Source organism: Falco punctatus (assembly GCF_963210335.1).
Source record: "Falco punctatus genome assembly, chromosome: 1".
Lineage (NCBI taxonomy): Eukaryota > Metazoa > Chordata > Aves > Falconiformes > Falconidae > Falco > Falco punctatus.
This window is the reverse complement of record NC_137580.1, coordinates 27,389,787-27,416,394: the sequence shown is the minus strand read 5'-3', so window position 1 is coordinate 27,416,394 and position 26,608 is coordinate 27,389,787. Positions and strand designations below refer to the sequence as shown.

The 26,608-nt window shown below is 39.1% G+C and overlaps 1 protein-coding gene across 4 annotated transcripts in view; it reads left to right on the top strand.

The window, feature by feature from the left end:
• The window catches only part of PGCKA1 (PDCD10 and GCKIII kinases associated 1), a 58,975-nt gene that overhangs the window by 18,125 nt on the left and 14,242 nt on the right, over window positions 1–26,608 (top strand). Inside the window, exons 2-4 of one of the 4 annotated variants that reach the window (XM_080397177.1) lie at window positions 7,796–7,886; window positions 9,700–10,780; window positions 25,956–26,003. In XM_080397177.1, the coding sequence (XP_080253303.1) occupies window positions 25,972–26,003 (32 nt within the window). In that variant the 5' untranslated portion in view covers window positions 7,796–7,886; window positions 9,700–10,780; window positions 25,956–25,971. The other 3 variants (XM_080397175.1, XM_080397176.1, XM_080397174.1) reach the window with 3 other exon arrangements.

Below are 26,608 nucleotides of genomic sequence, written 5' to 3'. Positions count from 1 at the left end.
TTGAATTGCAGTAGCTTTTCTGAAAAACACCTTTGCTACCCACTTTGAAAGAGCATTAGAGACCACATTAGGGAAATGTTTTCATTTTCAGAATCATCTTCTTCATTACTGCCTGCTTCGCTGAGAAGACTTTTAAAATCTTAATCTTTGCTACTGCCTGCTTTTCTCAGAGGACTCACTGCTGATACATCCTCACGGGTTTTTATTTGGCTAGAGGATAAAAATATTGCTAGCATTAAAGCTAGAACTTCTTCAGCAGGATTTTATGAGCCTTTTAGGCCCTTATGTGCACATTAACGTTTATCAAAAACACTTAAAATTCTCACCCAGAGGAGCTACCCTGCTGCAGTCTGGTCTTTGTCTGTTTTATGCAGCATACTGCCTACACAAAATGCAGAAGGAGAAAAGGGTAGGGTTGTTGATTACTTCAGCAGCAGGGCTTTCTAGGCTTTGGGGATAGCTTTACACCTCCCTCACACAAGTTGAGCAACCACGAAAAGCAGTAAGCTTCGAGTAAGCCTTGTACTAACAACTCACCTCACTGACATCAGCCTTGGCTCTCCATCACTCGGTCCTCTGGGAGAGATGCAGATACCAGGAAGCTGTCAGCCAAATTCCCCTGGACTGCAACCCCCATCTCCTAGATGTAACAGGGGTGCTCATACTGTGGATACAAGTAGTTCATAACACATTGCAAAACAAATATATGTGACATTTTAAGCATACATTAGTTACATTGATTACCGATGTAAGATGAGCTACATAAATGTATGCCAACTATAAAATAAGGGTCCATCCATCCTCTCAAAAAAACCCGTCATTTTCAGAAGGAACATGTAGCCTACCAAAAGCAGGAGAAAGAAGCAGCAGCCACTGTGACTCACTTCTCTAACTAGAGAAATGTACACTATTAAAAACTAACTTTGATAGTGTAGGGCTTTCCACATACTAACCACAGCAAGCAGGAATATGTATAGATAGATACATGCACCTAACAAAAGTGATGGGGAAAACCTGCTCCCAAGCCTGTGCTTGCTAGCACTAAATATTCAAAATGTCATCTGAAGTACCTCTGTTCCACGTTGGTTTGTTCTTTAATTGTGTCAGTGTAATATTCACACAATTACGAACTATAATGAACAAGTCCCATCCCAAAGTTGGGGCCTTAAAGGCTGCATACATTATCCAAATATGTAAGTGATGCTAAGCACATTGGGATTCATTCAACCACAAATCTACGTAATGACAACTATTTCAAATGTTGCAACAGAAGTTACACTCAACTAATTATAGCTCAGAACATTTTGCTACTACATCTACTCGAAAAGAAATACCATTCCTCAAAGTTCCCCGATTTTCATAGCCCTCAGCAAAATACATTTCTTACCTCTGTTAGCACAATCTTCATTATTAAGCCATTTATATAAGTTAGTTTTGATTGAATCTCTAATCTTCTGACTGACAGGATTATAGACATAACGTGTTTCCTCAAGGGTTTTTTCTACTTAGAGAATCAGTCTGCAGTCTCCTCACTGTCTCAATTATAGCCCATGATTTAATGTCATTTCCACACCCTCAAAATCATGAAGGAAAATCCCATTTCTACAGGTAGCCCCCCATGGCTCTTTGCCAACAAAAGAGTTTATGACGGTGTGCTACACCCTTCAGAAACCTCTGTAATTTTTGTAGCTAAATTAGATGTTACTTTGTCACCACTGCCTGAAAATAATCAAGCTGGGAGATGACTGGGTGTCTAGGAATACCACCTACAGAGCCAGGTCCCAGGCAAAATGGCTCAATTAGAGATAAATAGATAAAAGCTGGGAAGACTGGCTAATCACATGGATACATTTGCATCAGGTAATGCATGCCACATCAGGCAGTTTTAATGAAAAAGGTAGTGGAAAGAAAAGACAGGACACACACCTCCCCTTCCTCTTCACCAGTAAATACATAATTCATAAGAATATAGACAACACAAGCTCCCTGGTAAGGGCAAGCAAGGAAAAGATCCAAGGCAGGTCTGCAGAGAAGAGCTACAGGGAGCAGAGCAACAGGGAAGCAGTGTGAGGTCAGGCTTACAGCCCATTCTTGGCTCTGCCCAGCGGTAAGTCACCTCGTACTGTTAGGTGACACCACAGCACTGCAGCCAGGAACTAAGCCTCAGTGTTTTCCAGTACAGCACAAAAAGGCTGAAAACAAGCCTTCCCCTGAAAGCATCCCCATGAAGCTCCTGACGCAACACAGGGACAAGCTGAACAGCTAAAAGCAGGACATGACTTTCCAGTAAGGCCCTGCCTTTAACTTGTCAGATGCTTCAGCATCAAGCAACAAAACAACAGAGCCAAGTTTAACACTCAAGTACAAGTGATTCACAGTCCTGCTTTTAGCAAGCTTAAGGACCAGACAAGTTTCTTCCCTTTGGAGGAAGGGTCACTGCCATGGAGAAGACATGGTAGAACATGCAGCAATGAAGGCTAAAATGCAATAAACTGCAGTTCACGTTAATATGTGCTGTACACCCTGGTAAAAAGAAGCGGAAGAGGTGCACCCTCTTCCACCTTTCCTACACTGAAAATGGCCTTATCCAGCAATGAAATGAGGCCAGCAGCTGGGATGATGATTTACTTTCAGCCATCACTAAGACACCAGTGCATGCAACACAGCCTTTACCTGAAGTTGTGCTGATGAAATCAGGCTGATGAATATGTTTTACATGATAAAATGCTGACAGGTATAGCTTTTATTAAATTCTTTAATTAAAACTTATCTAGAGATGAGAAAGTGAAAATATTTATTCTAAAGTTAAATGAAAAAATGTTCTTTTATAACAAACACAAAGACCTAGCACACCAGTCACCCAGTGTCAGGCATTCTTTGTGAGAATACCCAGAATTACTGATGTCAGTGTCTGGCCATTACAGCTGTAAGTGTGTTTAAATATTTAAACTCAGAAAAGAAGAATTTTTTCCTGAAATTTGTTATGGGTGTTCTTGTTTTAACATGAGTGTTTAAAAACCAAGGATCATGGAACTTTCAGGATATGAACATGACAGGGAAAGGAAGAGAGGTCTGAGGATTTTGCCTGACAAAAATGTGCAGTGGCTTGCACTCTTAACACTCACTTCGAATCTTAAGTTCCAAATAAATATTCATAAATGCATTTACCACAGGTCTGGTAGTATTGTTCTGAAATTTAGAGGCCAGATTCTCCTTAAGTCCAGATAGGTCCTGCCCAAAAACTCCCTCCAAGCAAACAAAACAAACAAACAAAAAAACACCAAACAACAAAAAAAGCTAGAACTGATACTGTTAGTACAACTTCACAGGGTCCAAGCAATCATAGGACAGTGGATACCATTCTGCACCTAAAGTTACCAGAATGCTCTCACACCTGTAGGCAACACAGGGAATAAAAACCATCATTTAACCATTTTTTTCAGTATTTTCAAGCTTATTTTTCCATATTTGAATAAAGCACCACTGTTTTCCAATTTACTTAGAGATTAACTTCACATCCCAGAGACATCCACACTAACAAAAGACCTATCCATACAGAAGAGCTCAAATAATGCTCTGAATAACTTTCTTCTTTAAAAAGCTGCATTTCTCAGTATACATTTTTCAAAGTCCTCTGTCTAGACAGCGAAATCCCACACTGCATTGTAGACTAAAGGGAAAGTGTAATCATCCTGTTATAAATACTGGGGAACATTCAATCACATCAAAAAAGCTACTAGTTCAAAATGGAGCAAACAAAATTTTTCCTCCAGCACAACTAGTCTAGGCAATTGCTATCTATAAATTTGTTACGAAGGGAAAAAATGTGATGAGGTTTCCACAGAAAACAACACTATCCAGCATCACAATATTGAACATGCAAAATCAAATACAGGTTTTCAAAAAATTAGAAGTTTTAAGAGAAGGTAAGTCCTCAAACTCGGAGAATTAAGCCATGTTTGATGTGATGTAGAAGTTGCATAATACCAGCTCCCTGAGGGGTGTTTGCACAACTTCTTCTGAGGTATCTGATGCTGACTACAGCACTGAACTGGGGTCTAATCCAGCCTGACAGTGTCTGTGTCTGTTCTCAAGTAATAAGGTAGAATTAAGAATACAAGAAAAATCAAAGAATGCAGAGATATTTCTGATGATCCATGCAGGGACAGTTTTACAAACAATAAGCTTTTTTCCTGTTTGGTTTGGGGGGTTGCGGTGCGTGTGTGTGGGTTTTGTTTGTTTTTAAAACAGTGGCAGGATAAATCTACTTGAATTTTTTTTTTTCATATTACAATTAAATTCACAATCATGGAAAACAGACGAAAAACACTATTTCTGTTTTCCCCTAGAGTCTTCTGTAGCAGCCACTACTAATGCTTTATTGAGCAGAACTTAGGTGGAACCACGAAAACACAAGCTAACCTCTGCTCCTTTGTGGCTCTGATCTGGGTTCCAAAGATCAATGATTTGTTGCAGTCATGGGCTTGCCACCTGCCTGAGGCATTCAACCGTATCTAGCACAATGATGCTGGAAAGCATTCACGAGTAAATACACAATAACATTTATATGTTTACAGCATCTGTGAAAGGTGTGGGTAGGGCTATTTCTCTAGTATGTGTTTCCAGAGCAAGTCAAACCCATTAATTAAATTCATGCTCTTGTCCTGCTTCAAAAGGAAAACCAGAGCTGATTTACAGGCACTGACAGCTGCAGAAACCAGGAGCTGGGTTTGCTCACTCCCCTTAATTTTTAAGCATCTGAGTAGGTTGATTTCTCCGATTCTGATCATAGGAAAGGCTCCATGTCCTCAATTTCTACAAAGAAAGAAAAGGAAGCTGCTCCATGCAGAGTACTGTCTGTCAGACTGTCATGGTTTCTCAGTGCTGGCTGAATACTGTCTACAGGAATTGGGGACCTGAACATCTCTGTAACCAAGCAGCTGCAGGATGAAGCTGTAAAAGGTCCCACTCATAAGACATTTCTTATCTAGTCATTATTTCACTTGTCCTGACAACAAAAACTTTAACATGAGAAAGTGGTACTTGAGGAACAGTATAACTTACTGCAACAAAAAAAAAATTCTCTTTCTAAACAACAGACTCAGGGAAATTGCCACAAATACCTTCTCCTAGAGGGAATATAAATGCATCTGCAATGCCATAGCACAGAGCGACATAGGCAAATACAAATATAAAGCAATACATTAGTATGTTCTTTTCTTCTTTTAGGTTCTTTAAACAGGAGACAAATTCCTAGTGTTTTAGGCTGCGATCTGGAGGTAGGCAATCAGAACACATATAACACCCAAGCTGAGAACAGGAAACTCTTACAGAAGTGGAAAATTTTGGATGCTGAACTTTCACCCTAGGCTTCTGGGAGACTTTTACTAATAAAGAACTGTATAAACATAGACAGAGTATATTGAACACTGCATCACCTGCCCAGCAGAGCCATATGCTGCTGCTGCAGATATTGCCAATAAAGATCAAAGCTTCCCATGCATTAATGAGCTAAACCTGGATGTTAAATATTTGTTTCATACCATGCTATAGACCTATATTGACCTCTACAGAGTGGAAGGTTGGCCAGATGAACTCTGGAGCTCCTTTTCAGTCAATTATTTTATGATTCTGTACATAAAACATAAGACAAATTTATTTTGTTGTGATTCACAGTCCAGGCAGTAGAAAGCCTGCTAGGAACAAGAATACTACCATCTAAAACAGCTCATGGTCACTAGCTGCCAGGAGGAAATACAAAGGAGCCAGCATTGCGTACAAAAGTAGTAGAACAAATAGAACATTAAAATATCTTTCTGCCAGTGACCCAAAGGGGCCTCACTAAAAGATGACTGTAGCTAAGAACATGTATACAGACACAAAATGGGCACAGGATAATGGACTGCAAGATCAACTAAACTGACAGTGCTATCCTAAGCTGCCTTAGCTAATAGAGAGGTGGTAATTCTCCAGAAGTCTCCTGTACATATTTGAAAATACCACTTCTTACAGTCCAGCACACCAGCAGTTTATGACATTTTTAGTTTATGGCAAAAAAAGCACAACTTGGCTCACACAGGTGGCAACTGCAAGTTTGGTCCATGCACCCAGGAACTTGCAAAACCACAGAGCTCTTCTATAAATACTACCTATTTTCAGCTGTGCATCAAGATACCTCCTTTTGTCAGCTTGTTTTTACCACTCAGGAAATAACTTGTGCCTTTTCAGTTACTGATCACGCTCTCCACAAATCAGGGAGATTGGTGCAATTTCAAAGAACAGTTAAACAGAGTTCATTTAAATGTGAACTAGTACATGGTATCTTGGTTACCAGTTTACGTTCTTCATGTTGTTAGCATCAAGTTTGATGTTTACAAGGAGTGTAATGTCAGAATTCAAGAACTAGCATACTGATAAATACATAAAAACTCTTGAAAAACTTCTACGAATTCAAGAAAGATTGATAGAATAACTAACCTCAACACAATTGTATCTCTCAGGTACTTTTTGTATAGAATACTGACTATTCATTTCTCTTCCTCATTTCCCCCGGTAAACCAAGACAGCTATAGTTACCTGCATTTTTACTTCTCCTCATCCCTATAAAGCCTAGGAGAGAAGTATGCAGTTCAACAGTTGAAAGATTATTTCTTCATCAAAGCATTCACAGAAACAATTTAGGATTTTCAAATTCAGCTTTGATTTCACAAAACTTCTCCCTTTCATGATCTTGCAACATAACCTTACAGGCTTTGATTCCACTTCTAGCAAGGTCAATCACAGTTTTATCATCAACATGCAGTATGCCTACATTGTATACAGTATCCTTCATACAAAACACCTCAGCTTACCTTGCATAAAGAGCACATTAATACAACCATATGTAAGCAATTATAATGAAATACATGGGCAGAAACACAAAGAATGCATGGAAATCAGATGTTTGTTCCACTGAAATTTGAACTGAGATGAAGAGTTGAACTGATAAAAAAGTCCCCCAAAACTCTGTTAGACAACAGAGTTTGCAGCAGAGAAAGTACTTGAACAAAAGTACACACGGATCAGGGCCAAGGGAAGGAAACTGAGAGGAATGAAAACCTCAAGGCATAAATTAAAACCACTGTTGATAGGTGAACATTTTCTAAAACTGTCAGGGACAGTGTGGAGTTCCAATACTTTTGACAAACAAAAGAAAACAAGTAAGGTCTACAACCAACTGATCTTCAGATCAGCTTGAAAGACCAAGTTATGAATTCTGGAAAGAGTTAAACCTTGTATTATTTGAGTGAAATATATGTTAGTTCTCTTTGATCCTTAGGATGAGGGAGGGTCTTTTCTTATGAAAAATACTGGTTGACTTCACACAACATTATACAACAGAGAAACTGTGTGTGGTCCTTGAAAACATCGGGGTGGGAGCTCCTAATGAAGCAGGACAATAGGTGGATCAGAGTGACAACAGTCCAGCCTGCACAGAGAAAGCAGCACCCCAAGCACACTTCAAGCAGAGGACAAATACGACTTTGAAAACCAAAAGCCTAGAAAGGCATTCAACAGCAGCACTAGAAGGTAAACACAAGAAACAACTGCTCAGTGTTGAAAAGGTTAGTTTTGTCCAGCACAGAACACACCCAGGGTCTGAAGCATGCCCACTGTCTATGTCAAAGCAGGCTTTGGGCATTGGATTTAGATTTTGACAGCATGACTTAGAGATAGCATGGTTTTCAGCAACTAAATGACATGCAAAATGCAAAGAGGAGCTTCTGAGAGCCTAATGATTTCATTTAAATTCAAGGTTATTTTGGAATGGGAAAACTACTTGCAACTTGGATCCATGATAACCATGTAGATACTATTCACTTGCTTTGACAATCTACACCAACATGGTAAGACATATTCCAAAGATGAGGTCTCAGGTCACTTGTTTTGTCATGCAATAAATTGGGGTGACTGGGTGTGTAACGCTTCTGTTTTCTGTTTCTGACTCAAAAAGAGTAATATAAAAAGTTTTAGACAACATAAGTATGCAGGATGTGGCAGCACTCCTTGATTTACAAACACTTTTACACACCAGACAAGCATTAGGTTTCCCAGAATGTCTCAAAAGGGATCTTGGTAAGCAGAGATGATGTTAAAAAGAGTATTTAATTAAGATGTTTGAGTGTAATTTGGAGAACTAACAGCCATGTTCCGAACTATTACCAAGCAGAAGAGGGAAAAGCTCCAAATACAATGAGAAGGGGATATTTTTAAATCAAGCTTAAGTACAAATGTAGACCAGTTTATGCCTGATCCTGTCTGACACAGAAAATGAACTATTGGTTCAATTGAAAACCAGCTTCTACACACACTCTTCTGTTAAATATCCAGCATTTGAGACTGAGTTTTCAGCACTCATTTTAACATTACAGGCAAACAGTTTCGCTAATTCATTGCTTTTCTTTTTCCTTAAAGAAAACACACACTCTATTTTCGGGTTAAATTGCCAGTCACATGCATCAGAGAGGTTCACACTGAAATCAGTTATCACTTGACATAACATAATGGGTAAGCTTACAACTTATCAATAGCTATGACTCCTATCATGTCTCCTTTTTGGCATTTTCATTTTAAATTTCAAGGGAATTATAGAAACACATTTCCTAGAAAATTTGAAATAAACAAACAAAACCCAATTACAAATTACAAGAAAACCCTATACCTAACCTACTACCTACGTACTACTAAAAAATCTGTTAAACAGACAAAAGCAATTCACAGGAGATAAGAATGCACTGTAAGGTTTAGTTGAGCAGGCTACATCTTTTGCATTTCTTAAATAAAATCTGCATCCTTTCAACAAGGGAAAAGAAACTATGGATTTTATTTTTCATTTTACTTTCATTGTACACATAAATGTGTACGTCATGGCTTACACAAAATAAATAAGGGCATCAAGACAGAAGCACACTGTAAGTAAGATTAATTGGAGACTGGAACAAAAATTAAATGGAAGGATCTACTTGGTAATTAATAATGACAGCTATATCAAATAACAATAGAATTAAGGTAAAAACAGGCACAAGATGACCCAAGTAAAAGGTTGCATAAAAATAGGAACACATAATGACTCATCCTTCATAAGCTTTATTATTTACTCCACCTGAAGTACTGACAGCACCCTTAACAGCTGCATCGAAACATTCTTAACCCTTTGCAACAGTATAACATGATTGAATAGGGCTATAAATCTCCAAAGTGCTGCACAAACATTAAGCTCCGAGAAGGATATGAAATGATAGCACAAAAGACAAGTGACTTGCTGTAGGGCAACAGAGCAATGCAATGATTCCGGGTTTCCCAGGTTCTCCTTAGCAACAAGTCACATGAGATATCTGCGCCACCTCAATTTGCATTTAGTTTTCAGTCATACTTCAGGCTTTATCATAAAATCTTCTAAGTATCACCTATGGGTTAGATACTATGCACTGCTGTTGTCTTGACTTTGTAGGCCAACAGCAACCATGGAACTACCTATACAGCTAAAGGCACTTCTTGAACTTGAAATCTAGCAGTGAAATTTTATAAGAACTTTCCAGAGTCTACCCATAAATTCTGAAAAGTATAACTGCAAGGAATATGTATGTATGCAAAGACAGTGTAGCAAAACCAGCAGCAACAGCAATGACCATGAAATTGCCTTGTACTGTCCCTCCCCAGTCCCATTACCTATGGATGCTGAATTCAGGAATGAACTGCCTTGCCTTAAATCCTAGGATTCTACTGAAAAGGATCTCAAGGTCAGTAAAAACCTCACTCTCTTACAAGAAAAGCCTTGCAGGTTTCAACAATGGTGCAAGCACAACTATCTGGATTTGTGGCTTGTAGTGTAAGCTGCACTGAGATTTTTCAAGTTACTGTCACTCAGGCAGAGAGATGCTGAGAATGAAAGCAACCACATGGCCCAAATTCTACAATCCCCAGCAAAATACATTGCCCATTTCACAGAAATGACTCAACTTGGTGATTAATATTCATTACACATTTGCATGCACACACAGATCCACCTGGGCATATGCCCACATTCCACTCACTATAAGAAATACAAAAAATACATTTTTTTTAAAAGAGCAAAAGCATCTGCATTGTTTCATTTTAATCTTATCATTATCTCATTAGTTTATCTGTCTCTGTAAAGTCTTAATAAAAAATAATTTTGTTGAATTTTCCATTTGGCCTGGAGCACACATATCTGAAAGAACAATAGCTTTACCAATATCTAGAATATTACTGCAATGCCAGAGACATTTAAGTTTCAAAGTTTGTGAAAATCTGAAAGTTTTGACAAGCATATAGTAAAGGCAGTTTTAGCTGATACTACAAACATCCTGGCTCCCAGCAAAGAAAAAAAAAAAAAAAAAGAAATCCCATAATACTGCATATTTGAAAGTTGTCTAATTTTGTTGTTGTTTAAACTATAAACACTTCACATGAGTCCTAATCCACTGTAGCAGGCATGCTCATACTCACTTTAAGCAGGTTAGCATTCCAGTTCAGCTCAAGGGGATGAGCATACTACTCAAGTGATTTGTTTGATCATTGTCTAAATTAAAAATTCTCAATGGCACGAAGAGGAGGTTGTTATATTTCCACATTGATTGCAGTAGACAGCCTACACCTCAGGGTATCCTTCTTACTTGTGTGGGCACATGAAGAAACCACTCACAAAGTGTTTTACTATTGCAGGATGAAGACATTTAAACCAAACATTTCAAGCAGTCGATGAAGTACAATCTGAAAGGTAGGATTTTTTTTTTTATTCTCCTTGTGTAAGTTTAAAACTTACTAGCTATTCACTATGGTAACAACAGCACTCCCCAACAGAGAACATCACTGGATTATTTTTGTCTCTGCAGTACTCCACGATATTTTCTAATGATGATGCTTTGCTGCTACAAGCACTGGTGACAGAACAGGTTCTGAATTGTGTTTCTTTCCAACCTTTAATATTTCTGATATAATAAATCAAAGCTTGCCAGTTTCCACTCTGAAGTTTAGAAAAAGATACTGTGAAGAAGAAATACAGGAATACAAAGTTTACTCATTGTATAGTCAATTAACACAGGTGAAAAATGGCAGAAGAAAACATGGAAGTGCAGGCAAATGGTACAGGGAGAACAAGCTAAAGCAAGGGGAAAAGAAAGAGGGGGATCTGGGGAGGAAGAACAAATTGAAAAGCATAAGGACTGATTTGGCTGGAGAGGGAGAGCACACTGACTTCTAACAGTTCCCTTACAAAAGGGTGCAGGTTGTGCCATTAAATGGTCAAATGCAATATCCTGACAATTCTAAGAAAGCTCCTTAGTCCATTTGGTTTTTGTTGATTTTTTTTTTTACAGAAGAGAATCATTGACTCATACTAACTGCTTACAGCTTGAAACATTTTTTTTTATATCAAGAGGTTGATGTTCTGAGCCGTACACCACCACCACCAAAATACCTGCCACTAGCAATATTTCAGATTATATAAACAAATCAGAAGTATTCAAAATATTCAGGGCAAGATGATTTTTGGGGCCACAAAGCTACAATTGCATACTACAGCTCAGATCACATATCCTACCTGGCCTCAATCCTGCCTAAAGGCACATACGCAAAACATGTTCAATACCTATTTGAAGCAACCTCCATAGACATCCAAGCTTACTTTCAGAATATTGCCCCCTTCAGTAAACATGTCTGGCATACTGAAAGGCCTGTAAAATTATAGCTGTGTCTCTTCACGTCAACCTCCAAAAACTGCTTGGGGGAAGAAGCACTGAGCCTATCCATAAAACTGATGAGCGGTACACTAGAATGCCAAAATTACATGAGTTAACTTGTACCATTTAGCACGCTTACACTTTTCATAGGTTTTTTTCATAGTTCTTTTCATAGGTTTCATTATCTTATTTTAACTTACAAGAATTTTACAACATCTAAAACATGAGGTCTCCACCTTCTCTCCTTTCCTCTCTCTCTCTGTTCAAAGTGTTTCCCAGATCACCTAAAGATTCAAAGTCTTTCAAGAGCATTTTTTAAAGGTTCTGTTATCTATAGCCCCCAAATTGCTGCAGAAGGCAAATAAATTCTTTCTGGGTTTTTGCTGCTGTGTGGAACTCACAGGCAAATACAAGAGGCGACAGCTTCCAGCAGATGAAGGATCAGCAAAGAGCTTGATTTCACAGCAGTGTACAGTGTGCTGCTATGCCGCAAGCTAGTGGCAGCTATGTGACCACGCACATGGCACAATCACGTAACATAGCTGGGAACCAGTCCAGCTTGCCAAGTTTTTCTCACAGACTAAATCCTGTGGCAGTAGGCTGTAGCCTTCACGCTCACTGTCTGATATTTTGATTTCCTAACGTCCCAAGTAGAATTTGTCATTGTTACCATCATCCATAAAACTGATATAATAAAAATGAAATTATTCCAGGAGTCTACAAGAGTAGGCTTTATATATATTCATATTATATATATATAAGTATACATTCAGTTGAGAAACAATCCAAATCTAGAAAATACTTCTATTTTTAAGCAGGCTCATAGCCTTCAGCTGGTTCTGCAAATGGACATCTAAAGAAAAGGGACTTCTGAGCCAGAAAACAAGCTGCTCCACAGCCAGTTGTGCTGACATACAAAAATCAAAGGATTTGTTTGCTTTTCTGTCAGTACTACAAAGAAAATCAAACTGTGCAGCTTCTGGCTCGTTCAGCCTCAGAGTAATAAATATTCTGAAAGACAGGCTCTGTCCTTATTTGCATTCTTCTGGTCTCCTCTGGTGAGGGTACAGGAAACTAAGGCCACATCACGGCCAAGAGAGAATCTGCTTTGTATTCACACTGCCATGTGATAGTGCATTGCTACAGGATCTTAGGGACTGCCATACCAGTTCAAACCACTGACCTGAGTGACCAGCAATACCCTGATTTTCAGCTCAGTACCTGAGTTTAGTGCTGCTTCATGTTTAAGTCACACTTAGCTATTGAAATCCCTCAGGTATACTTCATTAACTACTCTGATTCAGCAGTTTGCTCAGCAGCATCTCACATACAGCCAAAAAGGGACAGAGCCAAAAGTAAATCTGTCAAGGGCTGGATCAGACCCTGACATGTTGTTTTCTTCAAATGTACCTTTCTGACCTCAGCATCTGCCCTTCCTCAAATTGAGCTAAGACTTCAATCTGATCTTTCACCAGGGACAGCAACATGTTTCAACTATTGCTATCTCTAACAGATGTCTTTGACCTCTCAGCAACTATTGAATTTTCTCAGTCCTCAAAATTTACCAAAGTGTTTAATATAATGATGGATCAAGCAGCATGCTTCTGTCTTCTTCTCTCTACTCTGAGACCTAAATAACTTTACAGGAGTCAATAAATTTAGTCCTCCTTTGTTACCTCATCTTTCATCCAAAGGTCGAAATTTGACTTCTTCAGCTAACCTTAGAACTAGAAGCATCTGTAAGAAAACCAGTTTTAGTTTTTCTCATTTCCTTAATATTTTAAAGACAGGTCTAAGAGACCTACTGGGGGAAACAAAACCAAAAAAAATCACCAGATTTGGAATTGTATGTAGTTCTTATGCCAGGAGAAATGGTTCAACCATTAGGAAGAAAAGAAAGCGTAAAGTAGTAACATACATATAAAACCCTCAGTGTTTCCAATTAAATAGACAACTAGTCAGAAATGTGTGAATGGAGGGGCTCATCAATCTTTTATTTTTTTTTATATAAACTGAAATGTTTCCATTGATTTCAGTGTATGATTGTTTCTCAAGTAGGCACACAGAACATGGGTACACCCAGTATAAAAGTCTTGTGGTCTTCAGGATATTCAGACCAGGCCACCAAACAGCATTGAAATTACGAATACCACTGAAGGAGGATAGAGCAGTTCAAACAGGTCTGATCCTCTAGTTAATGTGACAAGGGGAAATCCATAGCACAGGCATTAGGTAATACCTAACAGTACAAACATTTCTAGCAAGAACCAGGAAGCAGCCTCTTATGAAGGTACAGAATAGGACCTATATGAGAAGACAGGGAGTAGAGGAGTATTTTGGAGAATGCAAATATTTCAGAAATTATTAGAGCTTTTAACTAACAGCTTTTAACAGCTACACTAAAATGATGTGAACATGGAACAGAATTTCCAAATTACAGCTTTTATTTTTACTGCAGTATCTTTATAAGCTACCTCATATTCTAACATAAAAAACTGGAACTCAGACATATATGGCATACATCAATTGCCATGCACTTTTCTTGCAGCAGCCTTATGCAACCAAGACAAACAAGTTCTCTGTATGATGTCTTCCTACTATTCCCTTGAGAAGTCCCTGAGGCACAAGAGCAATAACCCTTTGAAATCCATAACCAGGACTTCAGTAGTTGTGTTTCCAAAAGCTGGGGAGCAAATAATGACACAATTTTACCAACAGGAAAAGAAAACTGCTTGGACTACCATGGACCTGTTTAAGAACTTTTTATTTATCTATACATATATGTGTACGACACCTAAGGAGAGGTACATCTATAAATATCTACAGAGAGCTACACGTATATAAAAATACAACTTAACCTACCATGTCATTTCTTTATCACAAAGATTATGGCATAAAAATGACAAGCCATTTCCTCTAGCTGAATCCGAGTTATCCTGAAAGACTGGACAAATGACACAAATGAGTCACGTTTTTACCTTGAAAAGATTCACTGCATCATATGTATGACGTGCATGAAGTCTCTGCTGTCCTCAGGAAGGAAAGTCACAGATCAGCTGCCAGTGCTCAGCTTCTACATGTACCATTGCTATGCCAGTGAGACCCAGATTGTCTGTGGTTAATGCCTAGCTAGCAGAAGTTATCCATTCGGACAACCTGTCTTCAGACCCTATTCAAGATTCCATTTCATTAAGCCCAGGCCAATCTATTGTATATCACACACAGACATATTGTCATCTAGTGAGGATAGAGCCTTTTGAGTCACGAAAATAGGGCATTTAAAATGATTTCTTATTCCAGCTCCATTATTAATTGTGTTCACTCTAATACTTCTAGCACCCTGGTGAAACTTCAATTTCAAGTGCCCAAGCCCAAAACTGAAATTCACAGCACTCTCTGGAAGTCCACAGACACTGCACTTCCATCCAGGTGTCTAGCTGACTAAAGCTGTTTTGACAGACATACCACAGATCCTACCATCTTGACAGGTCTCAGCAAAACATCTCCTGCCAAGCTCATCTAGGAACTGTAAAATAAGCAGACTATTTGTATTAGAAATCAGGAAAGGCTGTCTAGACAAAGACATGATAGAACAGGGAGTCCAAGTTAAGAGCAAAGATTTCTAATCAAATACCCACATGTGTCTATGCCAGGAGGGACAAGGCACTTCAGCTGGATACCCAGCCAAGTCTGCTGAGAGCTTATGAGCCCCTTGCCCTAAACTGTGACTATATTAGATTTCCTGTAGCCTGAAACCACATGGTCTTCCTGAGGCTCCAAAGCCTGGCAGGTGCATTAAGGCCACATCTCACACAGACTAAGAATACAATATTCAACCTAAAACACAGTAGCCACAGCTACGCCCAGTCAAAACCACAGAGGAGCCAGTGATTATTTTACATAGTATTCAAAGGGTTAGAAAATTCCCTCATAAATTAAGAGCCCCTATTCAGTTTGACCATCAGCCTCAAAGCCATGTCTCACAGCCATCAAAGTCATGTCCTTGATGGCATGCTGTGTAGAAGGCTGCTGAAGCCTCCCACGGGGAAGGCAGCTGCTCCAGGCAAAAGCATCAGCAAAGGACTCTGCAAATTGTAGCCTTGCAGCAGCACTATCCCAACCCCTGATTCTAGCGCTGTTTCTGCATTGTTTTAAAAAGATATTGGATACAACCAAGGTTTTTTTGGACCAAGGGTTGCAACCCAAGAATCCACTCCCCAAAGTGCAAAGTCACACAAGATTGCAAAGAAGCATTTCAACCTCCTAAGAGAGATGAGATTTCAGATACAGTCCCTCTTTGTTACATAAAAGTCGGCTATAACTATTTTGAGGCTCCAGCTGTGTTCCCAAACACAGATCCCCACTAGGGCCTAGCCTAACATAATTACTGAATCAAATATAGTTTCTCTGCTGATTGCTTCTTTCAAACGTACATGACCATCTGCTTATATCCATTTTTTGTCTTGTCACGCATTTAGACCACACATCCCTTGGGAAGAAGTGAATTTTCATGTTTGCTGCTGCACAGTATGGCCCCAAACATGATTCGGGGTTTTAGGCCCTATTAGAGTACAAGCTATTATACTTTATGGGATTAGCAGTTTTAAAAGACAGGAAATATAAACTTCAGGAACTTAAAACGCCAAACAGTGATATAAGTTTGGGAAGACAAGATGTAGGGAATAAGCTTGGTTGAACAGGAAATGAGCATTTTTATGCTACAAGCTATATTTGTTTTTCCTTTGTGTGAACTGGCTAATGATTGTGAGAGTTTTACCCTTTGCCCCACTCTTCCTTTTACTCAAAAATAAAACAAACATTATGTATGGTAAATAATGGGAGTAGGGAAACATTCTGTGACCTAGTGCTGTGAGTGATGAGGAACTAGTCATAGAGAACGCATTTCCTTTTAAGTATCTTGTAAACATTTAAAATCAATTGCAAAGAGCCCAACATGAAAAAGGGGCATATTCAGATAACCTCCAAGTCGTAGCCCATGTGCCCTCTAGAGCACTCTACTGCAGTAATGAGGGCCTCACAAAAAGGTCCCTCCCTGTAAGCTGGCCTTACTTTCTCAGAGATGTTTACAAAAAAGCCTGCAGCTACCAGAGATATTAGTCAATGAAATAGTACAAGAATGACTTTAAAATAAAAAAATGTTGGCAGAGTGGAAATAGAAATCTATGATGAGAATAAAACATGGGACTTCATATACTGATAATACCACTGGGGTAAGTGGAAGATCTGGCTGACTTTACTGATTTGGAAAGGAGGACATTTTGAGGAGGAGCCAGCAGGACTTAACATAGCTATGCATATTACTACATTTTTTGGAAGAGCAGCTTAGGCAATAACGAACAGTTACAATTCAAAACAAAACACCTTCTGTAAAACTGATAGCATCTACTTTTCATTACCTTCCCCTTTTGCCAGCACACCTGCAAACAAGTGCAGGTGTGCTCAAGCTACAATGGGATCACTCAAGCTTCCCTACCTTGACACCTGCCCACCACTGCATCATAGTTTGGTGCAAAATAGCTGCATGAAAAAGAAGGGAAGGGGCAAGGTGGGAACACAAATACCAACAGGATTAGATAAAAATGTAGCTAGATGTCTGGAAGCATGGGGAGAGAGGAGCTGTAAAGAAGCATAACACTTTCTCATGTAGCATTTGCATCAATTCAGATGCTTCCCATTCTAAGTTATTTACACTAGCATGTAACAACTGGCAGGTATTACCATTGCCAACTATACTGGTACAGTTTCTTGTTAGTACAACTACATGTATGTAAGATAATTAGTATGTATTTTTCTAATAGCAGACTCTGGCTAAATCTGACGTTTTCTCAGCTCTTTGAGTAAGAATACAAATGTAAGCAGATATTTCCATTACTCTGAGCATCCTGAGTCCCAGAGCTGCTTCTCATCAGATTGTAGCCAGACATCATGCTGGCAGGATGCTTTTCCCCCATGTTGAGAAATGTCACAGCACCCACCCACAATTAGAGGACATAATTGACTCCTGCACAGTAGACACACCTCTCAGCTAGCAGACTGCACTCTCCCTTGGATGCTGTTATGAATAATCCAAAGATATAATATGCCGTTTGTGCTATTTCATGTACATAGTAATTAGCATTGACTGTTAATGTTGTAATCCTAGGACAAAGAGCACAGTAAGTGCAAATTTTTGACAATTATTATTATTACAAGTTTCCTGGATAAACGCTTAATGCATGCCTACATTTTCAGAAGTTGCCACACAGACAGAGGTTAAAATCATGATAACATTGCTCCCACTGATTATTTGCAAGTAGGCCATAGTTTGGCAATTAGCTGATGCTGTATTGATGGTTCATCGGGCAAGCATAACATTTGCTATTTGGGTGTTTGATATTAAATCATTTTGCTCTACCATCTCCTGAGAAGTGTGGGATTCAGCTAATTAGAAACAATTCTGTTTAAGTATCACTTGATTTGCTCAATGTCAGAGTACAAAGCATCAAAATTTATGAAGCCGTGACTGAGCAAATCCTATAAATTCCCAGATAACAAACACCCCATGCTTCTGATGCCTGAGAACCTCCAGGTTTTGATACCTGCCCCAGTTAAAGCTGCTTTTCTCCCCTGAAAAAACTATGACTCTATATCAGTTTCACAGCTTCGTTGGGAAGAAGTGAAAATTATACCCCTAAGTCCCCCTCCATAAAATCAACCCCAAACTTCATGCCTTGAATAGCATACAGAATACCTCACATTCTTCCTTCATTGAAACAAACAGCCATTATCTGTACACAGTGCCAGTGTATAGTATCACCCAGAAGTTTGATACTTCAGTCACAAAACCACATAAAGAATTAGGCCACTGGCTCAAACAACATACAATCCATGATCTCAATTCAGCCTGACCAGTGAGAAAAAACAGAAAATATTATCTTCAAAAAACCAAAATAAATATTCTTCTCAGCAACTGAAGATAGTGTAAGGATTATCTGAATTCATGCAATGATTACATTTATCTGTGAAAAATTGGATCAAATTTGAAAAGGAACAAGCAGAGGGAGGTAATGGAAGTTAAGACATCCAAAGCTGCCATGTCACCACTGTAGTTAGGCTGTGGCTGAAGAAGTTTTATGTGAGTCTTTCATGGGTCCCTCTGTATTCTCCCAGCTTCTCATCTTCACAGCTAGCTGTTCTAGAGATACATGCAAACCATTCAGGTGGAAAATAAGGCCTCAGAGGAAAATAAAAGTGGCTGGTAGACCTGTGCAGCTCTTCAGCTTTGTTTGTAAAATAACAGGCAACTATAACCTTGGCAATAACCTTGTGCCGGCAGGACAGTATAAGGCTCTTTCTGGTGGACTCTGACACGGCTTATTCCCAAATATAGAGCCTGCCTCCCTCAGAACAGGAGGGTAAACCAAGCTGTACCAGGAAAAGCACTTGCACAGTTCCCTCTTCTTGCAGAACAATGCAGACAGGGTGACTCCAAGCCAGTCTACCAGGCTCTGTCAGCAGGGTAGCACAGCCAGGTATCTCACTAGGGCTGGACTGCAAGATGGCTGAAGCACGGGAAGAATGACACTTCAGTGCTGCACTTTAAGAAAGTGTGAACAAAGGGACTGAAGCCAATTCAGCTACAGAAAACAAACAAAAAGAGCCCACGAGGTAGGACCTGCTTCTTATTAGTGAGAGTATTATGATATTTCTTTAGGTTAGTTCATTTATTTTAGATTATATATGACAATTCAGTTGTTCCCTGACACACCTTTAAAATAAATTTCCAGGCAAAGACTCAGTCAGGAAAAATGAAAATAGACAGATTTCAGTCCAGCTTTAAGTGTTGGTCCCAATGAAGAATTAAGCACAGACTTATCAAATTTTTACCTCCGTAACAACCACACCAAGACAAGAATTGCCAAAGACTCTAGAGGCTCAATGAAAAAAATCAGGCATTTTATACCACTTCAATTTTTCACAATTTTTTTTTGTTCTCATGCATATGTTAAATGTGACCATTCCAGCCAAATTGGGCTGTAACTTTCAGGTGCAGGAGATGAACTGATCTTGAGTTTTGTAGGAAAGTAATTTGTTTTCAGAACACATCTGTCAGTTCTGAAGGTTTTATTGGTGCTGTTAGTCTCCACAGAGCCTTATAGAATCATAGAATAGTTTGGATCAGAAAGGACCTTTAAAGGTCATCTAGTCCAAGCCCCCTGCAATAAGCAGGGACATCTTCAACTAGATCAGGTTGCTCAGATAATTCTGGGCCCACGATGTCTTGGTTCCCACTTCCTGCCTCTTTGGAGGCCCTCTGGACTCAGAAGGGTGACCAAGGTCAGGAAAAAACCTAAAGGATTTGCAGTATTCTCTGTATTTTAAGCAAAGCGAGGCAGTTCTTACACATGGTATTCATCCAATAGTAGTCACAGCCTGCACAGTGTGTAGCTAACAAAATTTGTCCCTGGTATTTCTTCCTTTACAACTTTTTCCCCGTTTTCTTCTCTCCCTCTACCGCAGGCTGGTAATTTTTTTTTCTACTGTATGTTTACTAGTTCTCTAAATTTCTAAATATAGTTCTTCCCAGCTCTACCATATGCCCACAATCTTTCTGTGCCTCTTTTATATTGTCAACCAGATCAATTGTTTCCCTGCCTCCACCCCTCAGTAATACATTGCCTGTCCCTCCTCCAGTCCAGACACACCTAACCCTTTCTCAGACCTTGGCACATGCTGAGGACAGCCTCTGAAATCTGAGAAGTGTGAATGACTACTCAGCACAGAAGGCAAACCACACCTCCCATTAGGAGAAGCTTGCCAAGTGCTACAGCTCTCCAAGGTTATTCCCACCTCAAATTCTTCATGTTCCTTCTGTAAACACTTTCTCTTCCAACATTTGCTTCTGTGAATATGCCTCCTAGCTGGTTAGCATTTGGCATCTATATGAGATCTTGCTAGCAAAAAAACCCCCACTAAGTAAATTGTGGTTTTGTCAGTAGTGCAACAGCCAGGCTTAATTCTGATGAGCAAGGGCTCCTTTCCCTTGCACAGAGACTGGTAGCTCAGGCTAGTAGCCTCAGAATGGGCAGGTTTCACTGAGGAGTGCAAAACACAGCAGACTGATGGGGCAGACACCAGCAGGGTCTAGTCTGAAAGGTGCCTCTACTGGAAAAAGTCATCAGAAAGAGGTGCCCCAGGCCCCTGGGAGATGCACCATCTGGTCTCAGCAGCCCAGATTATACACATGTAGGAAAAAAATACTCGTTATTTTATAATCTAGAGTGGGAAAATATGGAGGAGAGAGAAAAGCCAAAGAAACACAAAATCTCATAAAACACCATGGGTGTGGGGGAGGAAAACCCCAAACAAAACAAACAAAAAAAAACCAACAACAAAAAGAATGACCCAGATCAAAAGTCACCAAGCCAGAGTTTATCAGTTCAAGACCTACTAGAAAAGCTATTTTAATATGCTCTCCCTCAGCTTTCTGCCTTTACTCTTGCAGGGTTTTTGTTTTTTTTTTTTTTTGTTTTGTTTTGTTTTTTTTTTTAAAAATCAAGACAGAAGAATAAATACACCACAAAAAAAGAAGATTGGAGGTTTTGTGCTTCTGTGTAAACTTCCAAGAATATCAAGAAAGTCTGTCAAACCATTTTTATTTCTCAAAAATATTTCTCCTTCCCTTTTCATGACATTTTACTTCATTTTTTTTATTTATTCATAACACAGCTACAGTTTAAATAGATAATAGAAGCTATGTTACTATATAACTTAATATCAGATAAGTTGTGTTTCTCGAACCTAATAAAGCAAAGCAAACTCTTCTTAAAGCACACTGTGGCTTGAAATGCAAGCTTACATTTTTGGAGTCAGACACCATTCTTGTTAGTGTCAGCAAGGTCTCACACTTTAAGAAAAGCTCCATTTCATTCTCTTAGCAGGTGTCACCATAAAAATACTTAACAGCCTCCCCTTTTTCAGCATTTATTTTACTGGTGGGATTGGTGTTCTCTTCTCCTCAAATTAAGGCTGATTACTACCTCCTTCCATAGCAGGATTTTTTCCAACTGATTTTAGAATAGTTGCTCTTCTGTATCATTTTCCTTTAAAGGAATAAATTAATTATTTTGTAACATCAGGTCCTCCTGGTCTCTCTGTGAACATTGATTTAATACATTGCAAGGACATTATATCTAGACTATCTTTTGTGTGGTCACCTAAGGGTCTGCTGGGGTGGCTGAAGGAAACACATAGAGCTGGGCTTCTTCAATCTCTTTCACTGAAGAAAAGTATTATAAAACTTTAACTGAAGCAAGCACTGACACTGAATATGCAAGCCATAAGGCTATCCCTACTCTCTCATGCTGCAAGAATCTGATTATTTTGTAAAACTGGTACAAGCTCAACCTCAGATACACACTTTAGAAGATTGAGCAGCTACTCAAAGCTGGAAGGTGAAATGTCAAGATTTAGCAGAGCAAAAAAAAATTAATTCTAGGCTCCTTCATTCCTCTCGCCCGAACAGCTCCATCTCCTTCCTGTAAATGCCCCAAGTGTTCCAGTGCATGTCTAAAACAACAAATAAATATATGTATTTAACATTTTAGTAGAGCTTTAATGCCAGATGATATGTCAGTGTTCAGGATTAAATGACTCAAAAACCAGTGACAGAAATTTACAGGCCTTCAGGAACTTCATGGTTGAGAATGAATGGTGTCTAGGATTAATGGCAGTTCAGTCTGAATTCTGAGGATATAAATATTAGTGTTCTGCAACAGAGTATTCCGCATCACATCACATTCATCTCAAATTATCTAATCAATTTAGCAGCACAGAATAGATAACAGAATAAACGTCATATAAAAAGGCAAAAAAAGTTTGATCATAAGAGGATGCAACGTTTCTAAACTCAGTATCAGCATATCATTATGCACTGCTTGAGCTCTCTAACCTTTTCTGTTGCAAGTCTATAGCATGTGCTCGATTCAAACTGCTCCAGAGAGGAGCTTATTAATACTACCTGTCCATTAATGGAACTATGAACATCAAACAATACACAAGTCTTTGGGGCAAGGTACCTAAAAAAAGATAAGTAGGATTAAAGCATGCCTTTTCATACTATAGAAGCAATTTGTTCCCTACAATTACTTTTCAACTTGACTTAAAAGATTATTAAAAATATGGAAGAAAAGGATAAGCGAAAAACCAAACCACTGTTCAAACAGTGATATTGTAAAACCATATTCCTATTTCAGGCATGTGAAATAATTTATAAGACAATACAACTAAAGTATTTTCCATATGCAATAGTTTATTCATGCCAGAGGGCAGATGCAATTGTAACTAATCAGTAGAAAAACTTAACACAGTAGCACAGAGATAATTCAAACAGTAACTGTAATTAAAAAACACAACCAGGAAAGTGCTTCCTATGAAAACAACAACAGTAATTTCCATTTGTAATTGCCTTCGATGACAAATCACAAGCACCTTTACGACAGAATAAAGGACAGCAGTTAGCACTTCCCAATGTTTAAAACCTATAAGCAAGATTTTGCACTTTAAAAATTATAAACAGTTATAAGTAAAAGCACTGAATAGGAAATTTGTCAGATAAAAGTCTGAAGAGAAGCAGCCTGACCTGAAGTGCCCCCACCCAGCTAGAAGCAGTATCTGTTCTCAGAACTGGTCTACATATAAACTGGGACTGTTTTCACCAAATCTATAAACCTTAAAGTCAAGCCAAAGGCTGTGTGGGCATTTCAGTAGGCTCACATGGCAACTGACAGCCACTGAAGTTATTGTGATTTAGCAGAGTTGAAATAATATTCACATACTCCTAGACCATGGCAAGCATGAGGGATGGTAAGACTGAATAGGAAGAGGCTTACCATAAGTCAAGTTACATTGACTTTCCCATGAACAGAGATCACGTCACTTATCTAACACATGGTAACCTACCAGCCACTGCAACTTGAAGGTTGAGTGTACCAACAGCTGGTCAACTTTATGCACTTTTTGTTCTCTCAATTTATATGCAGGTTTAAGCTAAAACTAAAGATGTCAGTCAAACCAAATCAAGTGTTGACATAGGGATTAGCTCAACTGAATTAACTTCATATCAATCTTAAACTAAAGAAGGGCTATAGCTAATTCGGCTTTTAACACAATCAAAGCAAATTGTATTAAGAATTCCTCTTTGGCTGGAAAAGATGGCTATGCCAGCCAGCTCAAATAAGCCCCATATCTAGTCAGACCCATCCAGATACATAGGTACTTCAGAAACTGCACATAAGGAAAGCCAGTACTCATGACCACCTCACCAGTTACTGCCTCCTCTTCAGATAAAAACCCCTGCATCAGAAATCCTGTTACGACATTGTTGAGTAGTGGAGGATAACAACATAGAGCACAAGATCAGCAGAGGTGTGGAAGGGACACTGCATTTAAGGAAGACAGGAAAGCAGCACCAAGACAGAGGAAGCAAAGCAGCTGGCTTACAAGCCATCCCAACAGGCACTGAGCTACAGCAAGCTTGCTACTTCTAATCGAAGTTTCTGCTCCAGAACAGCTCATTTGCAGACAACAACAAGGATAGATAGGATCAGCTATACACAAGCTAAAACCAGCTGCTGAAGGATGGCTGGTCCTTAGAAGCTCCAAGAATGAGAGGCTTGACATCAGGCATTTTGTTAAGTGCTAATACCAGAGAAAGTCAGATTTTAGAGGAAAAAAAGTGAGACAATAAGCCCATACAGCAGAGTCCTGATCGTTAATTTCTGCTAGCATAATCACTGGTGTGAGGTTCAGGCCATGCCTGGTAAGAATAAATCAACACTACTTGCCTTTGGTGTTTTGTGAATAAATCACTCCAGAAAATACCCTGACCTTGCATCATCAATTTCTCTTTTATGGCAAGTGAGCTGCTGTCCTTAGGCAATGGCAAAAGCGTGTGAGGTTGGAGAAAAAGAAAGAGCCTGAATAACAATGGACAAATATATTAACAACCTGTCTTGACTTGATTAATTAGAAATAAGATAGCCCCGATCCATGAAGACTAATGAGTTTTGTAGGATTTGGGGATGTTCAGATCTGCATCTTCACTTCAGGTTCCAAACATGAAAGTCCTCAAGGGTCCAAGTTAGCAAACTATTTCTTCCCATAGTAAAAGACCTTGGCATATGAAGCGTGTAAAAGATAGCTCTTAGCATCTCACTGTATCAGGCAATGACACACATACAAAATCAGCTTGCAATATACAGAGATGTGGCAAAACACAAACACTCTGCTAGTTATAGTAAAACTCTTTAAGAATTTACTACAGTAAAAAGCAGGTGCAACACTCCACATATAATAAAGTGCCAATCCCAGCAATACGTAGGCTAGTAGCCCAGTAGCTGTCAGAGCCAACTGAGTTGGGACAGGAGTTACTAGGAAAGAAGGAATCTGTGGTTCCCCATACACAGAGAACTCTGCATCTGTGGTTCCCACACCTCATCTAAGAAGGATGTTGAAATGCCAAAGACTCAGACAAACACACCAAGGACAATCTATAGGCATGAAACAATGTCAGTGTGTATAACATTTAAAAATATGAGGATTCTTCAGATTGCATATCAGAACTGAAGAGGTAGTACAGGACCTGTACTGTAGTGATAACAGGACATGATGCTCACCACCTGTTCCAATACAAGAAACAGAAAGCATCAAATGCTGCTAGTAAGAACCAGGTTCAAGTCAAACAAAAGCCAGTGCTTCTTCACAAGGCAAGGCTGGGCTGTGAAACTCCCAAATAATGGATGCTGTAGATGCTAGCAGTTTACTGGAGTTCAAAAAGCAACTTGTCAAATTCATGGAAGAGAAGTCCAGCAATAGCTGCCAAACAAATAAATAAATAAATCCCCCAAATACACCCCACTACTCTGACTTAGGAGTCTCCAAGTCCTAAAATTGCTTAGCAAACTGTTCTGAGAGAACACTATCTGTTTAAGAACTGTTAAATTCTTCCCCAACTAAAGGCCCCTGTCAACAAAAGTAAGCAACCTAGAAAGACCTTGAACCATACTGCATCCATTCTTACGTAGGCATCTTTCTTTTTAGGTAATAAAACCCTTCTAAACATGAGCATAATTTTCAATGCAATTGCCCATGTACTGATTTCATAATGCTTCACTCACCTTCCCTCTCCCTTGCCTTCCCTCTCTGTCTTTCCAGATTAAAGAAAATCCAGATGGGGTGCAGGTGCTGCAAAATGATACAAAGGTACAACAGAACAAGAGTTGCTTAGACTGGATAAAAGAAATGCATTAAAATATGTGTCTGTTCTCCCCTACACCTGTTGCTTAAATTAAGCCCATTTGCAAGATTGGAGTTTTCCCAAAGTTTCTGGTATTCTTTAAAGTCACGCCAGAGTATAGGCATACTGATTTCCTGGGAATGTCATTTTGATTTACTGTAATTGAGGTCCATTTCTATAATTTCTATCCCACACAAAAATGGTGCAGCATTGAAAACATCTTTAGCAAAGCCTTTTCTCATTTAGGCAGCATGAGCTTCCCTCAATTCAGTAAAACAAAGAACACATACATTATCAGATCCTCCCTTTCTCGTAAGCAATGAAACCCAACCACAGATCCTTGCTTAAATGCTATGATGGAAGCATAGTTAGTTGTGGGAATAATTCCCACATTAGAAATCTCCCTGGAGAGCAAGACTGACTAGTTTTAGAAAGACAACACTTTCTATTTGTTTGTTTGATATTTGACAACATTTGGCAGTTTTTTTGACATTTCACAGTTACTCCTTCCTTTGGCCACACCTCTAGAACAAGTAAGGAAGTGGGAAAGAAAATTGGTGCTATGAGAGAA